At 42.8% G+C, this 24,459-nt stretch overlaps 1 protein-coding gene across 5 annotated transcripts in view; it reads right to left on the reverse strand.

Moving 5' to 3' along the window:
• Positions 1-24,459, reverse strand: part of LMO7 (LIM domain 7) — a 193,121-nt gene that overhangs the window by 105,045 nt on the left and 63,617 nt on the right. For all 5 annotated transcript variants that reach the window (XM_058186709.1, XM_058186707.1, XM_058186708.1 and 2 more), the window contains exons 2-3: positions 21,817-21,887; positions 13,774-13,843 (exon numbers count right to left, since the gene is read on the reverse strand). In XM_058186709.1, coding sequence (XP_058042692.1) covers positions 13,774-13,843; positions 21,817-21,887 — 141 coding nt within the window. The remainder of the gene's footprint in view (positions 1-13,773; positions 13,844-21,816; positions 21,888-24,459) is intronic.

Genomic DNA, 24,459 nt, shown 5'->3' on the forward strand with positions numbered 1-24,459 from the left:
GAGAGAGGAAGGGAGAGAGAGATAGAGAGAGGGGGAGGGAGGGAAAGACAGAAAGAGAGACAGAGGAACAGAGAGAGGGGGAGGGAAGAAGAGAGAGAGGACAGAGGAAGGAAGAGAGATAGAGGGAAGGGAGGAGAGAAACAGAAAGAGGGGAGGAAGAGAGAGGAAGAGAGACAGAGGGGAGGGAGGAGGAGGGACAGAGAGAGAGAGAAACAGAGAGAGAGAGGGGAGGGAGGGAAGAGAGAGAGGAAGGAAGGAAGAGAGATAGAGAGGGGGGAGGGAGGGAGAGACAAAGAAACAGAGAGAGGGGGAGGGAGGAAGAAAGAGAGGAAGGGAGAGAGAAAGGGGAGGGGGAGGGGAGGGAGGGAAGGAGGGAGAGAGAGAGAGAAGAGCAAGAAAGGCCATTGTTCCCTTCCCTTCTATTCTGCTAATAGGTAGAAATTTAACTCCCTTTAAAAATGTCCCGGACTGCTGCCATTTTTTTAATTTTGTGAGTTCCTTTCGTTTAAGTACTGCGAACATCACAAGTTCGGCCACGAAACCACAGAATCTTGGGCTACCAATTAAGACTTGCGAAATAATAAATGAGCTCTTTTACAGAGAATCAATCTGTTGGGCTGCCCCTAAGACCGTATATGATCAAGCACTTAGCTACGGCTTTGTGGAACTGCACGGTTAAGTGAAACTAAAGCTGCACATTTCCAGCCGCACCCTATTTTTTAATGTAAACTGTACTGTCTTGTTTTTGTTTTTGTTTTTTCCTTCCATGGTACTATGTTCTTGATGTGCTTATCTCTTGGCAACCCCCTACAAAGAAGTAAGGAAATGATCCTAAGACCAGGGAAATCCAGAATCGGCTTTGGACACTGTTCCCTTTAGGAAGGTGGAGGAGCATTAAAGATTATGCATCTCCAGATCCCATCAGGGACTAAGCCAAGTGTTAAGAGAGGCTTGTAGGGATTAAATCCTCTTTTTTAAGGAAGCGGTGAATTTGACAGCTGCCAAGGAACTGAAAGACGTACATGAAAACCACCACTAACCATCCACTATTCTCTGTGTGAACCACCCCATTTTTTCTGCAGGCAATTTCCTGCAATTTTTATGGTGCTGGATTGCGGCGCACACAATGTGTGTATTCAGGGTGGGTCCTAGTAAATTAGCTTACCTATTAAGAGCACGAGAACTGGTGGGTGATGCCAACGGTCTACTACTTAGGTCAATTTGACGCACTGAGTTGGGGTGTCAAAGGGTCAGCGGGACCAGAAATTATCCACATGAGGGTGTTGCACAGGATTCCATTAACTCCACCATAAGGGCTACCTTGAAGGAATCCAAAACCTATCCACTGTCGACCCAGTTGGCCTAGAGCAGGGGTGTCAAACTTGATTTCATCGAGGGCCACATCAGGGTTGTGGTTTGACCTCAAGAGCTGGGGTGGGTGTGGCCAGTATCAGGGGCGCCTGTGGTGGCCTGAGCACTCTGCCAGTGAAAACAGGCTCCCAAGCTATGTTTTCAGCTGTGACGGCCTCCTGCAACCTTCTGTCAGTGAAAACAGAGCTCGTGGGGGCCATGCGTGACTCTCGTGACAGGGGTGAAATGCTACCGGTTCGCACCAGTTCAGTCGAACTGGTAGCGGCGGGTGGTTTTGAGAACCGGTAGCAGCGGCAGCGCGAGGCTCTGCCCCCCTGCTGTTACTTCCTGGTTTTAACCAGGAAGTAACCTGTTTTTTTACCCTCTGTGCACGCGCAGAAGGGTTTGCGCATGTGCAGAGGTTCTAAGCGTGCACGTGACATGCACACACACGCCTGCACTTCCAAACAGGTAGGGAAGGTAAGTAAATTTCCCCCCTGCCTCGCGACCTCCATTTTCAGCTACAACGGCCTTCTGCAACCCTCTGCCAGTGAAAAAAGAGCTCAGGAGGACTGCATGTGGCCCTCACAAGCTCCATTTTCACTGGCAGAAGCACCACGGACCAATCCATCGCTATTTCCAGGCCAGTCCCGCCGGCCAGATCTAAGCACCCTGTCGGCCGGATTCAGCCCCCGGGCCTTGAGTTTGACATCCCCTGCCTAGAGAAATAGCTGAAGGCAGAGAGGAACCACAAGACCCAATCTCTTCTCGTCAAAAAAGGGCAGTATGAACCCAATTCCCCAACTCAAGTGGGTTACCATACCCCAGCCAGACCCACTGCCTGGCTAAGGGGGAAGAGAGACTTGGTGTCATGAAGCCACTAGTTCTCTCCTGCTGTAGACATGGCTGGCTGGGATCAGCATGCTCTAGGGAAGGGCCAGGACCAAAAGGGTCTCAAAGACAGGACTCAGCCTGCTCCACTCATCCTCCCAACAGCTCATAATTGAAGCATGATGTCACTGAGAACCTGCTTCCCTATTAATTTGCCTGATCCTTTGCGAAGCTCTCAAATTAGCGGCTTTCCCCCATCCCGAGAGTGGCGAGCGGCGCGATTTAAAACACAGCCTTGTGGACGGAAGAACCACTTCTCCTGGTTCTGAAATTATTTGTGGAGACAAACACCCATTCCTCCATAAGCCCAGCGGCTGACAAGTGAATAACCAAGCTTGCCATCGGTGTTATCTTCAGCAAGATGAGATAGGCAAAAGGAGAAAATGACTCTTGAGCAAAAAAAGAAAAGACAAACAAAAGAAGAAGGGGGAAAAAAACCCCCAGGGAAACTTGCTCTGGCACTGCTTTATAACAAAGTAAGACTTTCCATAGGATGGAGAGAAATGTGATTCTCTGCTAATGCCTCCAGTTAACCTGCAGGAAAAGGAACAAGCAAGGCTGCTGTAATCTAGATTGGGGAGTTTCAGCCATCACTGAATGTCAGTCACAGAAATTTGATTAATAAACAAATAAACTTCCCAACAATGAGCATTGCTTGATTTAGAAATATTGCCCAAGTGGCTTTGAAAAGTCAAAATGTCCTAATGAAAGCATTAGATGCCATGTAATTTCATGGCTTTATGGCTTTTTAAAAAAAGGTTTCCAGTTGTGCAATTGGAGGCCAAATCCAGAGAGAGGTTCAAAACGGGCACACCCAGTATTTTAGACTAGACAACCATCATCCCCAGCAGTGCTGCCTAGGGGTTTGGGGGAGGGGGGGAAATGTCATTGTCCCTGATTGTCTTGGAAAAGTCAAACAGGTGGTGAAATGGAGGATGATATGAGTCTGGCATTATAGGTTGAAGTTGTTGCCACAGGAGGGGAAAGAGAGAGAGGAAAACAGAAATTAACTACCCGAGAAAGTGCACACAATTGAAATTGAAAGAGTTTGCTTTCCTTTTCTCTCTTAGCTTCCTGATCTCACCCTTTGATCTAACAATGGCCGAGGGGTGGAGAAAACCCATTCTCATTCTCCAGAGTTCTTATTCTCCAATGTTCTCAGTTAGGATGCAAGACTCCAGACCCAAAAACACAAGGGAGTCACAAATTCTGCAAGAATAAAATGTCATAGGGGCGGCTGGGAATGAAGTTTAGGTCAAGTTTGGCATTTCTTTTTCTTAATTATTCCTTAGGACAGCCCGGCTTTTTCAACTCAATTCCCTAAAAATAATGACAGCTTCTACAGAGAGGTATGCGCTAAAGCACGGGTGTCAAACTCGCCACGTCATGTTGTCGTCACATGACATATTGCGACTTTCCCCCCCTTTGCTAAACTGGGGGTGGGCATGGCCGGCTCAGGATGCATCTGACCCGTAGGCTATATGTTTGACACCCCTGCTCTATAGCAACAGTCCCCAAACTTTTTGGCACAGGGTACCAGATGGAAGACAATTTTTCCATGGACTGTGTGTATGTGTGGGGGGAGAAGAATATGCAACCTAGATTCCTTGCATGCTTAGTTTACAGCAGGAGTTGCACTCAGTGGTGAAATCTGAACTGATTTACTATTGGTTCCCTGGCTGCATATGTGTGCTGCATGTGCGCACCATGCACCAAATGCACCACTGCATGCACAGTGCACACCAAAAAGAGGCATGGGGTAAATAGAACAGTGCATAGTGGGGGAAACAACTGTGGCGCACAATCTTTTTTTTTTTACTTTTAAAAGCATTTTTTACAACCTATTCAGCCGAATAGGTTGTAAAAAAATGCTTTTAAAAGTTTAAAAACGAGGCTCTGATGATCGCGCGGCTCAGCTGTGATCTTCAGAGCCTTTTTTAAAAATTTTAAAAACATTTTTTTAAAAGAAGCAGCAAGCGGGCGACCGGGCGACTAGATGGGCATGGGCGGGAGGGCAGGGATTTTTGCTACCGATTCTGCGAACCATCGGCCACCATTGCTACCGGATTGGCTGATCCGGTTCGAACCGGATCGGGCGATCCCATCTGAACCGGGATCATTTCACCCCTGGTTGCACTCCTATGAGAATCTCAAGCCTGATGATCTGAGGTGGTGCTGAGGTGGTGGTGAGCAGCGTCAAATACAGATGAAGCTTCATTTGCTTACCTACTGCTCACCTCCAGCTGTGCAGCCTGCTTCCTAACAGACCGTGGATCAGTACCTGTGCATGCCCTAGAAATTGGGGACCCTTGCTCTAAGGGCGTTAATCCAGGGGTGAAATGCTCCCGGTTCAGATGGGATCGCCCGATCCAGCAGCGATGGCGGCAGGTGGTTTGAAGAACTGGTAGCAAAAATCCCTGCCCCACACCGCCCCAGCTGAGCCGCGCGATCATCAGAGGGTTTTTTTTAACTTTTAAAAGCATTTTTTCTTCCACCGAAAAATGCTTTTAAAAGTAAAAAAAAAAGGCTCTGATGATCGTGCGGCTCAGCTGGGATCGTCAGAACTCTTTAAAAGCTTTTTTTTCCTCTGGCAATCCCAGCGGAGTTGCCTGATCATCACAGGGTTTTAAAAGCATTTTTTACAACCTCTTCGGCTGAAGAGGTTGTAGAAAAAAATGCTTTTAAAAGTAAAAAAAAAAGAAGTTGGCCACGCCCACCCAGTCACATTACCCCTCCCCACCAAGCCATGCCCACAGAACCAGTAGTAACAAATTTTACATTTCACCCGTGGGTTAATCCCCACCTTAGAGGGCTGGACGCTCCCTAAGACCCATCTTCATTTGTATCCAAGGCATGGGCTGCTGTCGTAGATGGTAGTGGCTCCTTTCTTGCCCCTATCAACTTCGCCAAATCCACCCTTCACCGCCTGCTGATAAAGGCATAGCTGGCTGAGAAGTTTGCCATCTCCCCCACCCAGCGTCAACAAAAATGAAGGGAGTGCTGATCAGCACCAATGATGCACATCATAAAAAAACCTCCCTTTGAAACCAGAGATGGAGAAGAAAGACAGGCTGGCGGAGAGCTGGCCAGGAAGTGTTCAGGGCAGGGCAAGTATGCGCATTCTTGATCCACCCATTCTCAGGGCTGCCTACTCACTGGCTTCTATGTTGAAGGACATTCGGCAACAAGGAGGCAGCAAAAAGAAGACGACAGTCCTCCGATCTCGGAGGTTTCTTTTTGCTCCGCACTCACTAGAATGCACATCTTCTGGTCAAACCAGTTTGGGGGTTCAAGCCTGCCAGGGGACGAGCTGCCAACTCCCTGGCATAATCCCTTGTCATCAGGCTCACTGGAAAACAAGAATGCATACACCCAGGACTTTTGAATGCCTTCGCTGTTGGGTTTAATCAGCCACAAATACGTTGACTTGTTTGTGTTTCCACCACGTTTGTGAACGTGATCCCAGCTGCTCAGGAGGTTCCTATGTTTACCAGGCGTGCACAATACCGTCGACCTGCAGTCGTGGCCAAAATTGTGGAAACCTTTTGGGAAAAGTGTATTTTCCAAAACTAGTTAATAACACCATTTTTTTTTTTGTTTTGGCAGTAGTACCCTAAAATTATGTATCAATGGAAAGATAATTTAATCAAGGATGTAATGCAATAACTTTTATGAAGGATTTGCTCTTAGAATAGCAGTTACAGTATAAATAAAGTGACCAGATTTCAGCCATGGCAAAGCAAGACACCATTGATAGCGGGGCAGGGGGGCTGCGCATGCGCGCTGAGTCTTGCCACCTGCCTGAAGGAGGCGGAGCGGCTGCTGCTTCTCCGCTCTTCCAGGCAGGCTCGGCTCTCCTCGGCTCTCCTCTCCGTTCTTCTCTTCCTCTCGGGTGAAGTCACGCGGCGTCTCTCCTCCCTCTCGCGCCCCCTTCTTCGCCACTCCCCCTTCTCTGCCTCCTCCTCTTGCGTTGCCGCCTCCCATTTTCAGAATGGGAATGAAACAAAAAAAAATCGGGACTTTTGGAATTGCAGCGGGACACGGGACAAATTATTAAAAAGCGGGACTGTCCCGCCAAAAGCGGGACGTCTGGTCACTATTAGTATAAAGAAGAAAAGTCAAACAGGTAGAAAAATCGAGATGTACAAAAATGGTTACCACAGAAAACACGAGATATATAGAAAAATTATCACCATGTCAGTTAATACTTAGTTGGGTAACCTTTAGCATGAATTACGGCCTTACAACTTCTTCCCATGGAGTGAACCAAGTCTTTTAGTTCTGCAGCTGTTCTAATGGGAAACCAACATTGAATGATTGCTTCTATTAACTGGGTTTTATTGCTGGGTCACTTCTGACTAACAAGTTTCTTTAGTCGGCTCCATAAATTTTCAATTGAGTTAAGGTCTCGGCTGTTCCCAGGCCATTCCAGCAGTGGAATAGGATTATCTTGAAACTTTTAAAAAAAATGGTGTTATGAGCCATCAAACCTCAAAAATACACTTTTCCCAAAAGGTTTCCACAATTTTGGTCACTACTGTAGAGACGGACAGTGAAACAGGTTTGATTTTTGGGGATAGGAAGGTGGCATGATCTGGAAGTTTCAATCTGAAGTTTTTGAGTTGTGGGGACACGTCTTCCCTCCACCAACACAGAAGCTCAACCGTTTACCCAGAGGAAGGGCCATCTCCTGGCAAGCTCCGTCCAATATTAATCATATCTGGAATTCTCCACAAGATCAAACTTAGAAACCTAAACCCAACCCCTGGTCTCACCACTCACTTTGGAAATTGGACCCGGTGGGGAAATATATATATATTTTAATAGCAATGGCTTAGGAACTGCAACTATCCTGCCATCTGTAATTTAGCTCAGAAGATATAATTAAATTATTCAGCATGTCCCACTATTCATTCTAGAGCAGAAGGGAAGAAAAGGGTTATGGGAAAGGTTTTTTTGTGACTAGGCATGGCAGAACCAAAGGAACATCTGGACAGGAAAGGCCTGAGGAAGATGCTCGGGTGGATTCCGTTCAATGTGGACTTTTGGGTACAGAAACATATCCTGGTTCTCCAAAGCTTGTGTTGAGATTTATATGAGTACTTGGTCAGGCCTAGAAAAAATACTTAATATGAGGGTTTGGTTGCTGGTATTTAGCACTGGGACGCAGTAGCTCAACGGGACACGGTGGCTCAGTGGCTAAGATGCTGAGCTTGTTAATCTAACAGTCGGCAGTTTAGCGGTTCGAATCCCTAGTGCTGTATAACAGGGTGAGCTCCTGTTACTTGTCCCCGCTACCGCCAACCTAGCAGTTCGAAAGCACGTAAAAAATGCAAGTAGAAAAAATAGGGACCACCTTTGGTGGGAAGGTAACAGCATTCCGTGCACCTCCAGCATTTAGTCATGCCGGCCACATGACCACGGAGACGTCTTCGGATAGTGCTGGCTCTTCGGCTTTGAAACGGAGATGAGCACCGCCCCCTAGAGTCCGGAACGACTAGCACATATGTGCGAGGGGAACCTTTACCTGTACCTTATTTTGCATTATTCTGTCTGCATTTATGGCGAAAAATGGACTTTATGCTACCAATGCCACCGGCTGTTCTAGACTATTTACAATTCAACGTTTGTTTCACACATAAATCAAATAGGTCTTAAAGTTATTGGGCAATCCTTATCTTTCCCCGTGACTAGAAAAGGGAATTGGGAAGTACTTCAGTTCATAAACCGTGACAGCTACGGAGCAGATTAATTTTTACAACTTGCATTCCTAAAGTGACCGAATTATACATCTTCTTTGAAGGGTTTATAATTTGATGAGCCATCATTACCTTCCCAAGGGTGGGGATATTATACGTTAAAAAAAAATAAATCCTATAAAAAAATTGAAGGCACCTCTGTAGCTGCACAGAAATAGGACCAGCAGGAGCAACATGGTTAAAGTATTGCTGCGCTGCAATTGAGGGACCGATTTCTAGCCCCTCCACCCAGCCTCAGAAACTCCCTATATCAGGAGTCTCCAACCTTGGCAACTTTAAGACTTGTGGACTTCAAGTCCCAGAATCCCTCAGCCAGCAAAGCTGGCTGAGGAATTCTGGGAGCTGAAGCCCACAAGTCTTAAAGTTGCCAAGGTTGGAGACCCCTGCCCTACATGACTTTGGCGGGGGGGGGGCAGGGGGGCTAGTCCCCACTCCAACCCAGCCTCCTTCATGGGCTCCTTACTGTGAGGAGAAACAGAGGAAAGAGTGCTGTGTCCAGAGAGTTCTTGACTTATAACTATTTATTTACTGACCGTATGAAGTTACGCCAGGACTGCAGCATCCCCATGGTCACATGATCAACGTGCAGGTGCTTGGAAACTGACTCATATTTATGACAGTTTGCAGTGTCCTGGGGTTTTGTGACCTTCTGACAAGCTAATAATAATAATAATAATAATAATAATAATAATAATAATAATAATAATAATAATAATAATAATAATAATAATAATAATAATAATAATAATATTTTAATTTATAGACCGCCCTTCTCCCGAGGGACTCAGGGCGGTGAACAGCCAGTTAAAATACAGGAAAACAGACAATATTAAAAAACAACCCTTAAAAAACTCATTCAATTGGCCAAAACTAAAACACAATTACACCCTATAAATTATTAAAAAATTTAAAACCCCAATTAATCAAATTAAAAAATTTTTAAAAATCAAGCCAGTCCAGCGAGACGGAACAAATAGGTTTTAAGTTTGCGGCGAAAGGTCCTAAGGTCAGACAATTGTCGGAGTCCAGGGGGAAGCTCATTCCACAGGGTAGGAGCCCCCACAGAGAAGGCCCTCCCTCTGGGGGCCGCCAGCCGACATTGTTTGGCTGACGGCACCCTAAGGAGTCCCTCTCTGTGAGAACGCATCGGTCGCTGGGAGATTGAAGCCGGCAGAAGACGGTCCCGTAAAGCTAAATCAATGGGCAAGCCAGATTCACTTAACAACGGTGTTGCTTACTTAACATCCACAGTGATTCACTTAACAACTGTGTCAAAAGAAAGCTGAGAAAACGGGGTAAAAAAAATCACTTAACAACTGTCTTGCTAAGCAAGGGAGATTTTGGAGTCAGTTGTCGTCGTAAGTTAAGGATTACCTGTATTCTACCCTGGTCTCCTGGAGGGAAGGCAAGGAGATAAATCTCACCACTTAATGCAAATAGGAATTCATGCACTACCATGTGGTGCAATGCAGAGACAGCTGCCGAGAAAGCCAGATCCAATTAAATTAGGGACAGAGGTGTGCTTGCCTGATTCCCAGCGGTTCATTAGTTCTGCTTGGCTTTTGAGGTGGATTGGCTTTATTCAATTCAATTCCAATGAAAATTGAGTCTTACTTTGGCTGGTGGAGGGTAGAGAGAAGGAAAAATTCTTACTCAGGTGCTCCATCATTTGAGGTTTTCAATAAAATATTGGACAACCATTTGTCCAGGATGGTATAAGGCCATGATGGTGAACCTATGGCACATGTTTGTATTAAAAAATTTAAAAAATTCAAAAAAAAAAAAAAGAAAATTCCTCCTGACTTTTATCAAAGGAAAAATACAGCCACCACCCACAAATCACTTGCAGATGGTCCTGCTCCCACGACAGGAGTTGTTTTTTACACAGTTGATGTGAATAAGGAGGCAGAGCTTAACATCATAACCTAATCATAACTGGGCAAGAATGTATGCACCACTCCGTGTGTATGTATGCAGAATAAATCTGGTTAGTCATCATTATGCAATCCTAGCATTACCATCCTTTAAATAGGTTTGGGGAAAATATATATATATATATATATCCTTCTTCCAGTTCCATGAAAGAAAGTTTCTACAAAAAAGAGAGAGAGAGAGAGAGGAAAGTTTCAAGCGGCTTTTGAACCCAAAACATGATACCCAAGAGCAGAATTGCATTGGTGGAATTGTTGCAATCGTGTTAATTAGGTGATTTCCCCCCAAAGATATGGAGTCTCGGCTGAGACTGGGAGAGCTTGGTCATGATGAGTAACCACAAAAAGCATTTTTCCTGCATGACCCAGGGGAAACATGACTTCATTGTCTTAACTTCTCTGAAAAACAAAAAAGGTGCCACTCTGTTATAACAGCAGCTAGGGTTGTGTTTGCTAAAAATTGGAAAAATGAAAAATTACCTTTGCAAGGTTAAATTATCAGGAAGATAATGGAATGTGCAGAAATGAGTAAATTGACATTCGAAATCGGAGAACAAGAAGATAAGCAATACTATAAGATATGGGATTCCATATTCCATGGAAGATGAAGGATTAATGTACAGGAATGATTGAAGATATGTAATTAAAAAATAGAAATAGTTTGGTATGAAATCGGGGCTGCTCAGCTGCCATTTCAGAAGGGAATGGAAAGGGAGAGAGAGTAGAGAGAGCGAAGGAAGAAAGTAGGTAGGAAAAGAGAGAGGTAGAAGAGGGGGAAAGGAGAGGAAGAAGAAAGGGGAAAGAGAGAGGGTTAGAAAGGGTGGAAGAAGAGAGGAGTGGAGAAGGAGGAGACGAAGTAGAAAAGTGAAGGAGAGGAAGGATGGAGAAAGTAGAAGAAGGTAGAGAAGGGAAGAGGAAAGGTTGTGTTATGGAAGGAAGTGGTAGCTGAGCAGGCCCGAATAAGTAAAAAATGAAAGTTAATGATTAATGTTGAATAAGAGACTGTACATTGTTGGAAAATGGAAATAAAACTTTTTAAGGAAAAAAAAAGATATGGGATTTATTTTACCAATGGTTAAAAGGAAGGATATGCTAGCAAAGATCTGAGAATGGTTGCTATCAAGAGAAATAATTGAATTAAATTGATTAAGATGATGGAATGAATAATGTTATTAGATAAAATACTAATTTGGGGAAATTAACATGAAATGAGAACATAAAATGTTATAGCCACTGGTTAATTAAAAACAGACTGAGTAAAAGACTTGGATAGATATTAGATGGAAGTAATGTAAGATTAGATAAAGGAAAGATATGTTTATTTTGAAATTGCACAAGAGATGTGCAACCACCTCACCAGCACACTTGTAACTGGATTGAAGATGCTTTTATGTTTGTTTGTTGTAAAAAATAAAAAAAACTTAAAAAAAAAAGAGGCGCCACTCTGAACAGATCATGGCGGTGAATATTCATAAACAGTTTGTGCTGCCTAAGGACAATGGGACCGGCCGGAGACCCGGTCATTTATTTTTCAGCAATTCCTAGCTTTTCTAGCAAGCGCTTGTTCTTGTTTGTTTTTTTACAAACGTCTTGGTTTATTCGCTGCAGCTTGAAAAGTCCATAGAACGTTTCATATAAAGAGCAACACAGATGGAATTTGCTAATTGGAATGCTGCCCTCCCGGCAAACACAATGCCCAATTGAAAACAACCAAGGACATCTCTCCCCAAACCTTTTCAAATAAACACCCAAAAATGTTCTTTGCTATGAGCAGCATTTTGGAGAAAGGTCACAGTTGTGGTTCTTAAAACTACACCCCCTTTCAGATGAAAGCCCAGAATTTGGTCCAGTGGATATAATAGAATAATGGAGTTGGAAGGGACCTTGGAGGTCTTCTAGTCCAACCCCCTGCTCAAGCAGGAGACCCTATACCATTTCAGACAAGTGGTTGCCCAGTCTCTTCTTAAAATCCTCCAGTGTTGGGAGAACCCACAACTTCTAGAGGCAAGTTGTTCCACTGAATAATTGTTCTAACTCTCGAGAAATTTCTCCTTAGTTCTAGGTTGCTTCTCTCCTTGATGAGTTTCCATCCATCACTTCTTGTTCTGCCTTCAGGTGCTTTGGAGAATAGGCTGACCCAAAGTATGCATGCCTCCTTTAAAATGCTTGTTACAGACAGACAGACAGACAGACAGAAAGACAGATGTAGATAGATAGATAGATAGATAGATAGATAGATAGATAGATAGATAGATAGATAGATAGATAGATAGATATAAAGAGACAGAGACAGGCAGACAAACAGACGGGGAGAGAGAGGGAGGGATGGAGATGATAGATAGATAGATAGATAGATAGATAGATAGATAGATAGATAGATAGATAGATAGATAGATGATAGATAGATAGATAGATAGATAGATAGATAGATAGATAGATAGATAGATAGACAGACATAGATATTAATTGATATTTTTTTTTGTTTACATTTATATCCCGCCCTTCTCCGAAGACTCAGGGCGGCTTACAGTGTGTAAGGCAATAGTCTCATTCTATTTGTATATTTACAAAGTCAACTTACTGCCCCCCCAACAATCTGGGTCCTCATTTTACCTACCTTATAAAGGATGGAAGGCTGAGTCAACCTTGGACCTGGTGGGGCTTGAACCTGCAGTAATTGCAGGCAGCTGGTTTTAATAACAGGCTTCTTATAGCCTTGAGCCACCACGGCCCCTTTTAAAAAGCCTTCTTAATAGTGACCATTGAGGAAACTCTCACCTCTATTTAGAAGTTGATGTGTTGCTTTGCATTGTATAATGTTTAAGAAAAGTCCTCCTCCTCCTCCTCCTCCTCCTCCTCCTCCTCCTCCTCCTCCTCCTCCTCCTCCTCCTCCTCCTCCTCCAGATGCACCAAAGATAAATTCCTTGTGTGTCCAATCACACTTGACCAATAAAGAATGCTATGCTAAGCTAAGCTAAGCTAAGCTAAGCTATGCTATGCTATGCTATGCTATGCTATGCTATGCTATGCTATGCTATGCTATGCTATGCTCTTCTCCTCCTCCTTTTTAATTTAAGTACACAGGGCCCTGATCTGGATCATGATTATTGTGGGCAGAATTCACAAGGTTCCCTCACCATACTTTTGTTGGGGGGGAAAATCACATACTTCCTTGTGGCTTTGAGAGTTTGATTTCAAAACACACATGGATAGTGTGGGATTGGGGTTAATGCACCAAAGGGGGGGGAAACAAACATTTGGAATGATAATGAATGTTGCATAAGAAGAGAGTGGGCAGAAGGGATGAGACCAATTTATCCAATCCTTAAGTGTCAGGAGCCTGCTGTAGATCAAGCCATCAAGCCATCTCAAGATAGATGACCAGCTGGAGAATACATCATCCAGGTTTATTTGAATCGGGACCAATTCTGCTGAGTTGGATATGTTGCCTAGGAACCTAACTCAAAGTCTGCCTGCACCCAACACCACTTCCATCAGAACCCAGAATTATCACAACTCGTGGTTCTTATTTTTGCTTATGCACCACAACAGCATTTCTACCTAGATCCTCTTCTCTTTGGACAAAACATTGCAGAAATGGAAGACAAAAGATTATGCTCTTCAGGGTTAAAATTCATATAGCATCTTGATGACATTTGTGTACAGGAAATTCTACACAATTGAACTATTACTCATGGCATGGCTAACCGGTGTGAATAGTAACCAATAAATCTTCAGCACCTCCAGAAAAATAAGTTGTAATTATGAGACTATAAAGCTTTAATCAGGATCGGTGCCAACCACCCCTCATACAATGCCAAAAACGTAATTTTACTACCTACCAGTCCAGCTATTGGTGTTGACAGACGGTTGATCTTTTTAATGATGCCAGGTTTGATCTTGTTGATTAGACTATTAAAAAAACAAAAGCGAGAGGGTTAATCAAAAATTTAAATGCATTTGTTAATACTAAACATAGACATTAAAAGTACAAAGTAGTGTGCTCTCGCTCTCTCTATCAATCTATCTGCACACACACACACACATATATATTGCACTACTTTGTACTTTTAATGTCTACGCATGTGTGTTTGTGTATACACACACACACACACACACACACACACACAAGTAGATTAGGTAGAATAATTATTGTTTGATACAGCTTTTGCATAGATTAGATATCTGACCTATATTAAATCAAAATGTTGTTAAGCATTGAAAAATATATGCACTATATTAATGAAAGATGCTAAATTATTATGCAGCCTTCACACAGCTTGCTATCTAAAATATTGGTTTTTTTAAAAAAATTCTTTGCTTTCAAGGAAACTGTTCCGTTTAAGCAAAAGATTTCATCCTAAATTCTTGCCAAATCTTCGGCTGGTCTCAGTATCACTATGTAGGAATCAACGATCCAAAATCTTTTAGAACCTCTTTTGTTGTGGAATAGATTTCTGATAAAAACTCCTGAGTTTCTTGGAAGACGATGAGATGGCTGCCAGCTTAAAGATACAATTTCTCTTTACAATACCAGAAAGTGATTAGACTCTTTCTGGAAAAACAGGATACAATCAACTCTGCGGTGTGAGTTAAGATCCCACAATGGGAACAGCAGAAAGGCTAAGGAAGTCTTTACTCCAGGCTGCCTCAAACTGATTTATTCCTAGTTTGACTCGGATTTTCAAAAATCCTCAGAATAAACCATCAATGGCTAGATTCTCACAAGACTTTGTCTTTGAAGAGGCCTCAACTTCTCCTAAGAATAGATTTTATTGAGACCCAAGTCAGTCCCTTTTTGGCTCCTGCTCTGCTGATAATTATGGATAAGCACTTTTATTTAATGACCGGTGACTTATTATGACTGGTCTACTGGAGATCATTTCTATTAGATGGAACATTAATTGGTGATGATTTATTTCCAAGCTGTCAAGCAAAGAGCAGATATAAATCGGCTCCAGTGACATTTAGAACAGGAGAGGGAATCCAGATGCTCTGCTTTAAGCAAGGTTGAAGAACTGCTGGTTGATTCAATGTCCAAAGCACTGGGATCAACTAGAAGTGAATTAGAATAGAATAGAATAGAATAGAATAGAATAGAATAGAATAGAATAGAATAGAATAGAAGTGGAATGGAATGGAATGGAATGGAACGGTACGCAATAGAATGGAATGGAATGGAGTGGAGTGGAGTGGAGTGGAATGGAATAGAATGGAATAGAATAGAATAGAATAGAATAGAATAGAATAGAATAGAATAGAATAGAATAGAATAGAATAGAATAGAATAGAATAGAGGAGTTGGAAGGGAATTTGGAGGTCTTCTAATCCAACCCTGCTTAGGCAGGAAACCCTACACCATCACCTCCAATCCCATGGTACCCAAGAAAAATGATCCCTTAAGCATCTGTTCTTCTATACAATGCAAGGTAAGGGGACAACTGGTTTTCCTTGATAGCTCAGCGGACTAAGTGGTGCTAAGATCATCAATCAATCAATCAGAATAAAGCTGGAAGGGACACTACTGGTCTTCTAGTCCAACCCCCTGCTCAAGCGGGAGACCCTGTACCATTTCAGACAAGTGGCTGCTGAGTCTCTTCTTAAAAAATGCCACTGATGAAGCACCCACAACTTCTGAAGGCAATCTGGTCCACTGGCCAATTGTTCTCACTGTTAGGAAATTTCTCCTTAATTCCAGCTTTTTTTCTTTTCTTGATTAGTTTCCATCCATTATTTCTTGTCTTGCCTTCTGGGGCTTTGGAAAAGCTGTAATGCTAAGGTGTCCCGTCAAAAAAAAAACAAAGAAAAACCATGCTCAGCTTTTCTTCCCCCCCCCCCCACCCTTCATGTAATAAAAATAGATTGAAATCATTCCAAAGTCAGGAGGCAATGGCCAAGCCTTGCTGGAAACGTTTGCCAAGAAAAATGCAGGGACTTGCCCAGGCAATCTCTGGGAATCTGACACAACTGAATGGAAAGAAACCAAGACTATTAACATCCAAAATTTAAGGACACGTTGATTCAGAAGTTGTGAGTGCTCCATCACTGGACTTTTCAAGAAGAGATTGTGTAGTCATTTTGTCCAGAGTGGTAAGTAGGCAGTGTGGGATTCTAAAAATTTAACAACCGGTTCTCTGCCCTAATAACCAGCTGGGTAGGTGTGGCTCGGTGGTCATGGGACTGTGTGGATGTGGCCAACCCAACATCACTCACATCGATGCGCGCTTCACCTTAGCTGTTACAATGTACTAAGGGTTAACCAGAGAGGCAGTTTCTGTAAGCAGGGCAATAAAGATTAGGCTACAAACAAAACCAGAACGTTTTCCTTCCTGCCTTCCTCACAGGATTAGCTCTGTAAAGTAGAAAAACACAACATAAGATTTCTTCCAACAACCGGTTCTCTGAACTACTTCAAAAGTTAACAACCGGCTCTCCCGAATAGGTGTGAACTAGCTGAATCCCACCACTATATGTAGTCTCCTGAAATAGGTTGAGCCCTTCTTCTTTGGGTCTCCTGCTTGAGCAGGGGGTTGGACTAGAAGATCTTCTGTGTATTCTCTAATGCATCTTCCCAGAAAGTTTATTCTTTTTTCCTTGTTCCTTTTTTTTAAAAAATTTCATTTTAAAGGGTAGCATCCAAATTGGAATGCATTTTGCTTGCAAGTGGGTGTTCGTTAGCATAAAATGAAGCCTCAGAAGGAGATCTCCATCTGCTAAACATTGTATATTCTCACATTTCACTGCCTGCCAGAAATAATAAAAGCTACTTTAAAGTTGTTAAAATTAGGGTATTATGCCTTCTTTGCCTATTGTTCTCCCTTCAGAGATCAGGATGGCCTTCAGCCTTTTGGCCTCTTGTAAGGCCTTGAAGAGCTTGTTCTGTGTCCAGGACTGGGGCCCCAAAGGTGTGCAGGGGCCCCATTTCCTGCCTATATTATCATCTTTGAACATTTTTTTCTTAGTTGCTTTATAATATTTATTTTTGGCCTTTATATATTTATTTTTTAACCTAAGGATATTTATCCATGTAGTAGGGTTGGGTTGCTGTTATCCTTCTCATCTATCCTAATTCCTTCTCCTATTGGTATCTTACAATTTATTCATTTGTTTGTCTTTTATGATTTATGATTTATCACTTTGTAGTTTGTATGTACACAGAGAACTTGTGCATTGGAGGTAAATTCCTACTGTGTGCAATCACACTTGGCCAATTAAGGATTGGATTGGATTGGATTGGATTGGATTGGATTCTATTCTATTCTATTCTATTCCTATTCTATTCCTATTCTATCTTTTTTTTATTCTTTCCCTCTCCTCTCCTCTCCTCTCCATTTTTGTATCATATTGTAATTGTTTTAATTATTCAGCACTGTTCTCTGCTCAGTCACTTGTTTGAAATGGGTGGCTATAGAAAATAAATAAATACATAAACAAGAGGTTGGAAGTTCAGTTTGGAGAAGTTCAGTTTTCAAAGTTTGTGAACTAATGGGCATCAGTGGTGGGTTGCTCCTAGTTCACCCCAGTTTGGGTAAACTGGTAGCGGCAGCAGTAGGAAGCTCCGCCCACCCACCCAGACATCATCAAAAACACTTTGCGCATGTGCAGGTAGCGCACCTGCGCGCTACCGATAGCGAACCGGCAGTGCCAGGATTTGAAACCCACTACTGATGTGCGCACCGCCAATATCAGAAAAAAATGCAGGAGAAACACCTACAATGATAATGGCCATGCTCTACAAGCAGCACCCCACACTGTTCCCTACATCACCTTCACTTTAATGTAGATGGGAAGTGCCCCTACGGAAGACCAAAGCAAAGATGGCGAGATACAATAAATGCAGACATGAAAAATGTCCAATTGGACCCAAATCAGGAGTGAAATCCAGCAGGTTCTGACAGGTTCTGGAGAACTGGTAGAGGAAATTTTGAGTAGTTTGGAGAACCGGTAGTGGAAATTTTGAGTAGTTCGGAGAACCGGTAGTGGAAATTTTGAGTAGTTTGGAGAACCGGCAAATGCCACCTCTGGCTGGCCCCAGAGTAGGATGGGAATGGAGATTTTGGAATGTCCTTCCTCCAGGAATGGGGAGGGAATGGGGGTTTTGCAGTATCCTTCCCCTGCCACGCCCACCAAGCCACACCCACCAAGCCACACCATGCCCACCAAGCCACACCCACAGAACCGGTAGTAAAAATAATTGAATTTCACCACTGACCCGGATGCTGCATTTGAGCGTACCAGATGGCGTTTGTTGATCCAAAAAGTGGATCCTACACTCAGTGGGGAAAATCGTGATGATGATGATGATGATGATGGAGGAGGAGGAGAAGGAGGAGGAGGAGGAGGAGGAGGAGAGGAAGAAGAAGAAGAAGAAGAAGAAGAAGAAGAAGAAGAAGAAGAGAAGAAGAAGAAGAAGAAGAAGAAGAAGAAGAAGAAGAAGAAGAAGAAGAAGAAGAAGAAGATGAAGGTGAAGGAGAAGGAGAAGAAGGAGAAGAAGGAGAAGAAGAAGAAGAAGAAGAAGAAGAAGAAGAAGAAGAAGAAGAAGAAGAAGAAGAAGAAGAAGAAGAAGAAGAAGAAGAAGAATGGAAAGGTAGAAGAAACAGTTCTCAGAAGGAACTGTTCATGCTTTTGAAATTGTTAACTCTTTAAAATTGTCCTGCGTTCTATCAATACACTGACAAATTCAAATAAGATCTCCACTTACAGAAGGTCCCAAAAGGAGAAAATTGATAAAAGGAGGCAGGAAACTTGCCCTGGGAGACATTGATGCAGCCTCAGAACATACGAGAAGCATTGTCTGAATTACGATTTCAATAGCAAGATAGTTTGTCAAAACCAAAACCAAAACCAAATAAACAAAAACAACATTCCATTTTCTGGATTGCTGAGTTTCTGAAACCAGGGTGGTTTTATATTTACCAAAATAGCGTTGCCAAACATGACAGAGGGCAGACATTTTTTTTAAAAAGGTAGCAAGATTATCTAAAGGATGCTTAAAAATGACACTTGATATTGCAGGGATCTGGATCAGCCAGTCCAGAAACCCAGAAAAATATATATATATATATGGCCACTTTTAGAAGCTCCAGTTGGGCTCCCTTCCACATTCCCCTTCCCACCTCAATGTTTTTTTGTTCCTTCCACTGTTTCCTCTTCAAATAAGTTTGCTAATTTAATTCAATTTCGAGACCGCCTGACTCCTTAACCAAACTGGACAGCTTACAATTAAAAGACAACCACAACATTACTGTATTTAGAAAAAGTCACAACCAACCAGAAGATTATACACTCCCAATAAAAACCCCAAATCATAGCAACTCCCCCAGCTACCCTATCCCAAAGCCTGGGAGAACAACTGCATTTTTAACCATTTCCTACACAACATTTCTTGGGGGATAACCAGTGGTGGGATTCAGCCAGTTCGCACCACTTCGGGAGAACTGGTTGTTAACTTTCTGAGCAGTTGGGCAAACTGGTTGTTGGAAGAAATCATTAGGGCAGAGAACCGGCTGTTAAATTACTTGAATCCCACCACTGGGGATAACATTGCAAAAAGCACATTCTTACATCCTACAACAGGGTGACAAAATGGGTAGTCTTTGACTTATGACTGGTGGCTCAGACTGCTAAGACAGTCTGTTATTCACACTGTGGGATCTTAACTCACACCGCAGAGTTGATTGTATCCTGTTTTTCCAGAAAGAGTCTAATCATTTTCTGGTATTGTAAAGAGAAATTGTGTCTTTAAGCTGGCAGCCATCTCATTGTCTTCCAAGAAACTCAAGAGCCTCTGGTGGCTCAGACTGCTAAGACAGTCTGTTATTAACAGCAGCTGCTTGCAATTACTGCAGGATCAAGTCCCGCCAGGCCCAAGGTTGACTCAGCCTTCCATCCTTTATAAGGTAGGTAAAATGAGGACCCAGATTGTTGGGGGGCAATAAGTTGACTTTGTATATAATATACAAATGGATGAAGACTATTGCTTAACACAGTGTAAGCCGCCCTGAGTCTTCGGAGAAGGGCGGGATATACATGCAAATTAAAAAAAGAAATTGAGCCCCAAGTGCCTGTTGCTAAGCAAAGCCATCGTTAAGTGAGTTTTGCCCCATTTTACGACTTTTCTTGCCACCGTTGTTAAGTGAACCACTGCAGTTGTTAAGTTAGGAACCACTGAAACTGTTCAGTTCCTAAGTTAGGAAGTTAACCTAAGTTAAGTGAATCTTTGCTTCCCTTTTTGACTTTGCTTGCCAGAAATGTGCAAAAGGGGATCGTACGATCCCTGGACACTGCCACTGTCATAAATAGGAGTCATTTGCCAAGGATCTGAATTTCGATCATGTGACCAAAGGGATGATGCAACAGTTATAAATGTGAAAAATGGTCATTTTTTTCAGGGATTTTTATAACTTTGAATGGTCACTCAATGATTTGTTGTAATTCAAGGACTTCCTGTATTTAATTGATGGCACTCAGAGTGTGCATTGATTCTCCTTGACTTTTTTTTTTTTTACATTTATTATTATTATTTTTATTTATTTATTAAATTTTTATACCGCCCTTCTCCCGAAGGACTCAGGGCGATGTACAGAATATATACAATTAAAACAACATTTAAAACATAGCAAATTATAAAGGCTGATAATTAAAAATTTAAATTTTAAATTTTAAAATATTAAGAAAACCCAAATTAAAATTCAGCACTATTATGCCAGTCCCGCTTGAATGAATAAATATGTTTTGAGCTCCCGACGGAAGGTCCGAAGATCAGGCACTTGACGCAGGCCAGGGGGAAGTTCGTTCCAGAGCGTCACTGACCCCACAGAGAAGGCCCTACTCCTGGGGGCCGCCAGCTGACACTGTTTGGCGGACGGCACCCTGAGGAGACCCTCTCTGTAAGAGCATATGGGTCGGTGGGAGGCAAAGTGTAACAGCAGGCGGTCTCGTAAGTACCCGGGTCCTAAGCCATGGAGCGCTTTAAAGATGGTAACCAAAATCTTGAAGCGCATTTATATCCCGCCCTTCTCCGAAGACTCAGGGTGGCTTACATTGTGTTAAGCAATAGTCTCATTCTATTTGTATATTTATATACAAAGTCAACTTATTGCCCCCCCAACAATCTGGGTCCTCATTTTACCTACCTTATAAAGGATGGAAGGCTGAGTCAACCTTGGGCCTGGTGGGACTAGAACCTGCAGTAATTGTAATTGCAGGCAGCTGTGTTTAATAACAGGCTTCTTACAGCCTGAGCCACACCGCGGCCCTTATTGGCTAGGTAAAAATACTTGAGGATAAGCTATCCTTCAGCCAGCTAAGCTAACTTGATTTTTTTCCCCCAATATAGTCATATACAGTAGACTATAAACCAGTGGTGAAATGCTATCGGTTTGCACCAGTTCGGGCAAACTGGTAGTAAAAAAAGAAAAGCTACCGGTTCTTCCAAACTGGTATTTCTGATGATCAGCTGTGCTGTGCGATTTAAAATCACTAGAAAGCAGGAAACCCTGCTTTTTAGTGAAACTAAATTGCGTGGCACAGTTGTTCCCACCCCCCCCCATTCTACTTACCTCCCCAAGCCTCCTTTTTCCATGCAAAGTGTGCGTTTGGCATGTACTGCACATGCGCACACATGTAGCATGTGTTGGTGTGCACTACGCCTGTGCGCGTGTGCAGCATGCGTTTGGCGTGCACCGTGCACGCATGGGTAGTGGACCGGTGGCAAACCAGGGAAGATTTTACCACTGATATAAACCTATTTATAGGACACCAAAATACCAAGAAAAGTCTCCCTGTCACAAAAGCAGAATTGCTTCTGCAGCTTCAGAGGAATTGATAATAGTATTAGTTCAAAATAGGGGCTTTTCATAAAGACATCCTGGCCTTTTACTTACTCGCAGAGAAGGATCCCATTTTCTAAAGCAGCGCGAAAACTCTTGCTTCCGAAACTTTTCCCGGTAACCGCCTACAAAGGAAAACATAACAATCGTGAGCAATCTCATGGAAAAATTAGACATATCAATGGGTAACTTTCAAGAGGGTGCATCTATACCCTCTTTGAAGAGCAGGAACCATCTCCTTTTTAACCATGACCTGGTGAAGGAGCCGGTTATGATGCTGTTATAGGTGCATCAGGGAAAATCCAAAGTGGAGGAACAGCCCAACTCCTGCAGAATTCATATTCAGTTTTGACCTTAAGAAAGTTTTGGTCTCAACCAGTTTGAGATCAAAAGTCTCTTTGATGTCTGATGGAGCAGACGTCAAAATCAGGCAAAGCACTGGTTGGGGAAGCTCCCACTCAAGTATGGAGACCTTTACTGGAGAAGGGATGTGATGGCAAAGTGTTTTAGATGACTTCCTCAAGCAAGGGGTCATCTCTCATGCTGATGAGTTAGGGCGCCGCATTTAAATTAAACCACATTCTAGAAGTATAATGGGAGTAATTTGGATCATAAATTACTGCAAGGTTTCTCCAAGAGAAGGTCACACACTGATTATCCCCCCTCCTTCCTATTAGTTTACACCAGCATCTGGCCATGCAATTTATTTTACCCCATTTTACCAATCTTGGAAGAATAGAAGGCTGAGTCAACGTTATCCTAGTCAGGTTCGAACTCCAGGCTGTGGCCAGAATTGGCTTGCAATACTGCATTTTAACCACTGCCTCACCATGGCTTAGATGTTAGACACCTAGATGCTCCTTGGAACTATGATTGCACAGATCAAAACATTAGAGACAGAGAGACCATTTGTTAAGATGAAAGGGTATTGACTAAATAATCGTGAAAATACAAAGCCATTTGAAATGGGCTGTGGTGGTGCAGTGGTTAGAATGCAGTATTGTAGGATGACTTTGCCCACAGCCAGGAGTTCGATTCTCACTGGTTCAAGGTTGACTCAGTCTCCCATCCTTCCGAGGTTCATAAAATGAGGACCCAGATTGTTGGGCGCAAGAGGCTGACTCTGTAAACCACTTAGAGAGGGCTGTAAAGCACTGTGAAGCAGTGTATAAGTCTAAGTGCTATTGCTATTTCTTCCCCAGCATCAATTCTTCCACAAGCAAAAGAAAGAATATCAAAGGACTGCCCTTGATGGCTACACAGCTATGGCTCTCTAATCCCAGGGGCATTGTTGGAAAGCAAAATCAAGGTCAAACTAAGGCCCAAACCCACAATTTTTAATTTATTTTTTATTTGAATTTATAACTTGCCCTTCTCCGAAGACTCAGGGCGGCTTACATTGTGTTAAGCAAGAGTCTTTATCCATTTGTATATTATATACAAAGTCAACTTTTATTGCGCCCAACAATCTGGGTCCTCATTTTACCTACCTTATAAAGGATGGAAGGCTGAGTCAACCTTGGGCCTGGTGGGACTTGAACTTGCAGTAATTGCAAGCAGCTGTGTTAATAACAGACTGCTTAGTCTGTTGAGCCACCAGAGGCCCTTATACAATATACTTGCACACAATATATAATATACTTGCACACAACTCACAAAGGATAAAGTGGCTTAAGGGAACTTCCAACCCCATAGATTTCTAGAAAAACCATCCAAGAAACAGCATGGCCATTGAAACATCTTGGCCATGCAAACCATCAGCTGTCTTTAATGGTTAATAACATGGAATTCATATATTCTCACCAAAAGAAGAGAAAATGATCTGATCTTTTACTGCTTCTTAATTTGAAACCGCAAGTAGGGGTGCACTGGCTCAGTGGCTTAGACGCTGAACTTGTCAATCGAAAGATCGGCAGTTCAGTGATTCGAATCCCTAGTGCCATGTAACGGGGTGAGCTTCTGTTACTCGTCCCAGCTTCTGCCTACCTAGCAGTTCGAAAGGAGGTAAAAAATGCAAGTAGAAAAATAGGGACCACCTTTGTGGGAAGGTAACAGTGTTCCGTGTGCCTTTGGCGTTTAGTCATGCTGGCCACATGACCACAGAGACGTCTTCGGATAGCGCTGGCTCTTTGTCTTTGAAATGGAGATGAGCATCGCCCCCTAGAGTCGGGAATGACTAGCACATATGTGCGAGGGGAACCTTTACCTTTACCTAATTTGAAACCTCAGCGGCTGGGGCAACGGATCTTTTCTATTTCTCACTTAGAAAGGGCTGTAAAGCACCATGAAGTGATATATAAGTCTAAATGATACTGCTATTTAACAGCAAGTATTTTATTTCTGTTTGTTTGCTTTTCAATGCTCGGCCCTCTCCGATTTCCAAAGAGGCTGGCTGGAGTTAGAGGAAGTCATAGCTCAGGGCGTTGAGGTTATTGGGTGGGAAGGCTGCATTAGACAATTCGTGTCTAATACATGTTGACAGTAGAAAATCATTGACTATTAAATTCAATGATTTCTTGTCTGATCAAAGTGAAAAAATCTTTGCTTTCCAGCTGGCTGAATCCAGGGTGTGGCTCATTTCTGGAACAAAGTGAACCAAAAGAGTCCCACGAAACTGGTGCCCAAAACAAAAGCTTTACCCATGTAATTGAATTTTGTATTTATTTATTTTTCTCTCCCCTGTGGGTTCCAGCGTCA

The sequence above is a fragment of the Ahaetulla prasina genome, chromosome 5, assembly GCF_028640845.1.
Source record: "Ahaetulla prasina isolate Xishuangbanna chromosome 5, ASM2864084v1, whole genome shotgun sequence".
NCBI classification, from domain to species: domain Eukaryota; kingdom Metazoa; phylum Chordata; class Lepidosauria; order Squamata; family Colubridae; genus Ahaetulla; species Ahaetulla prasina.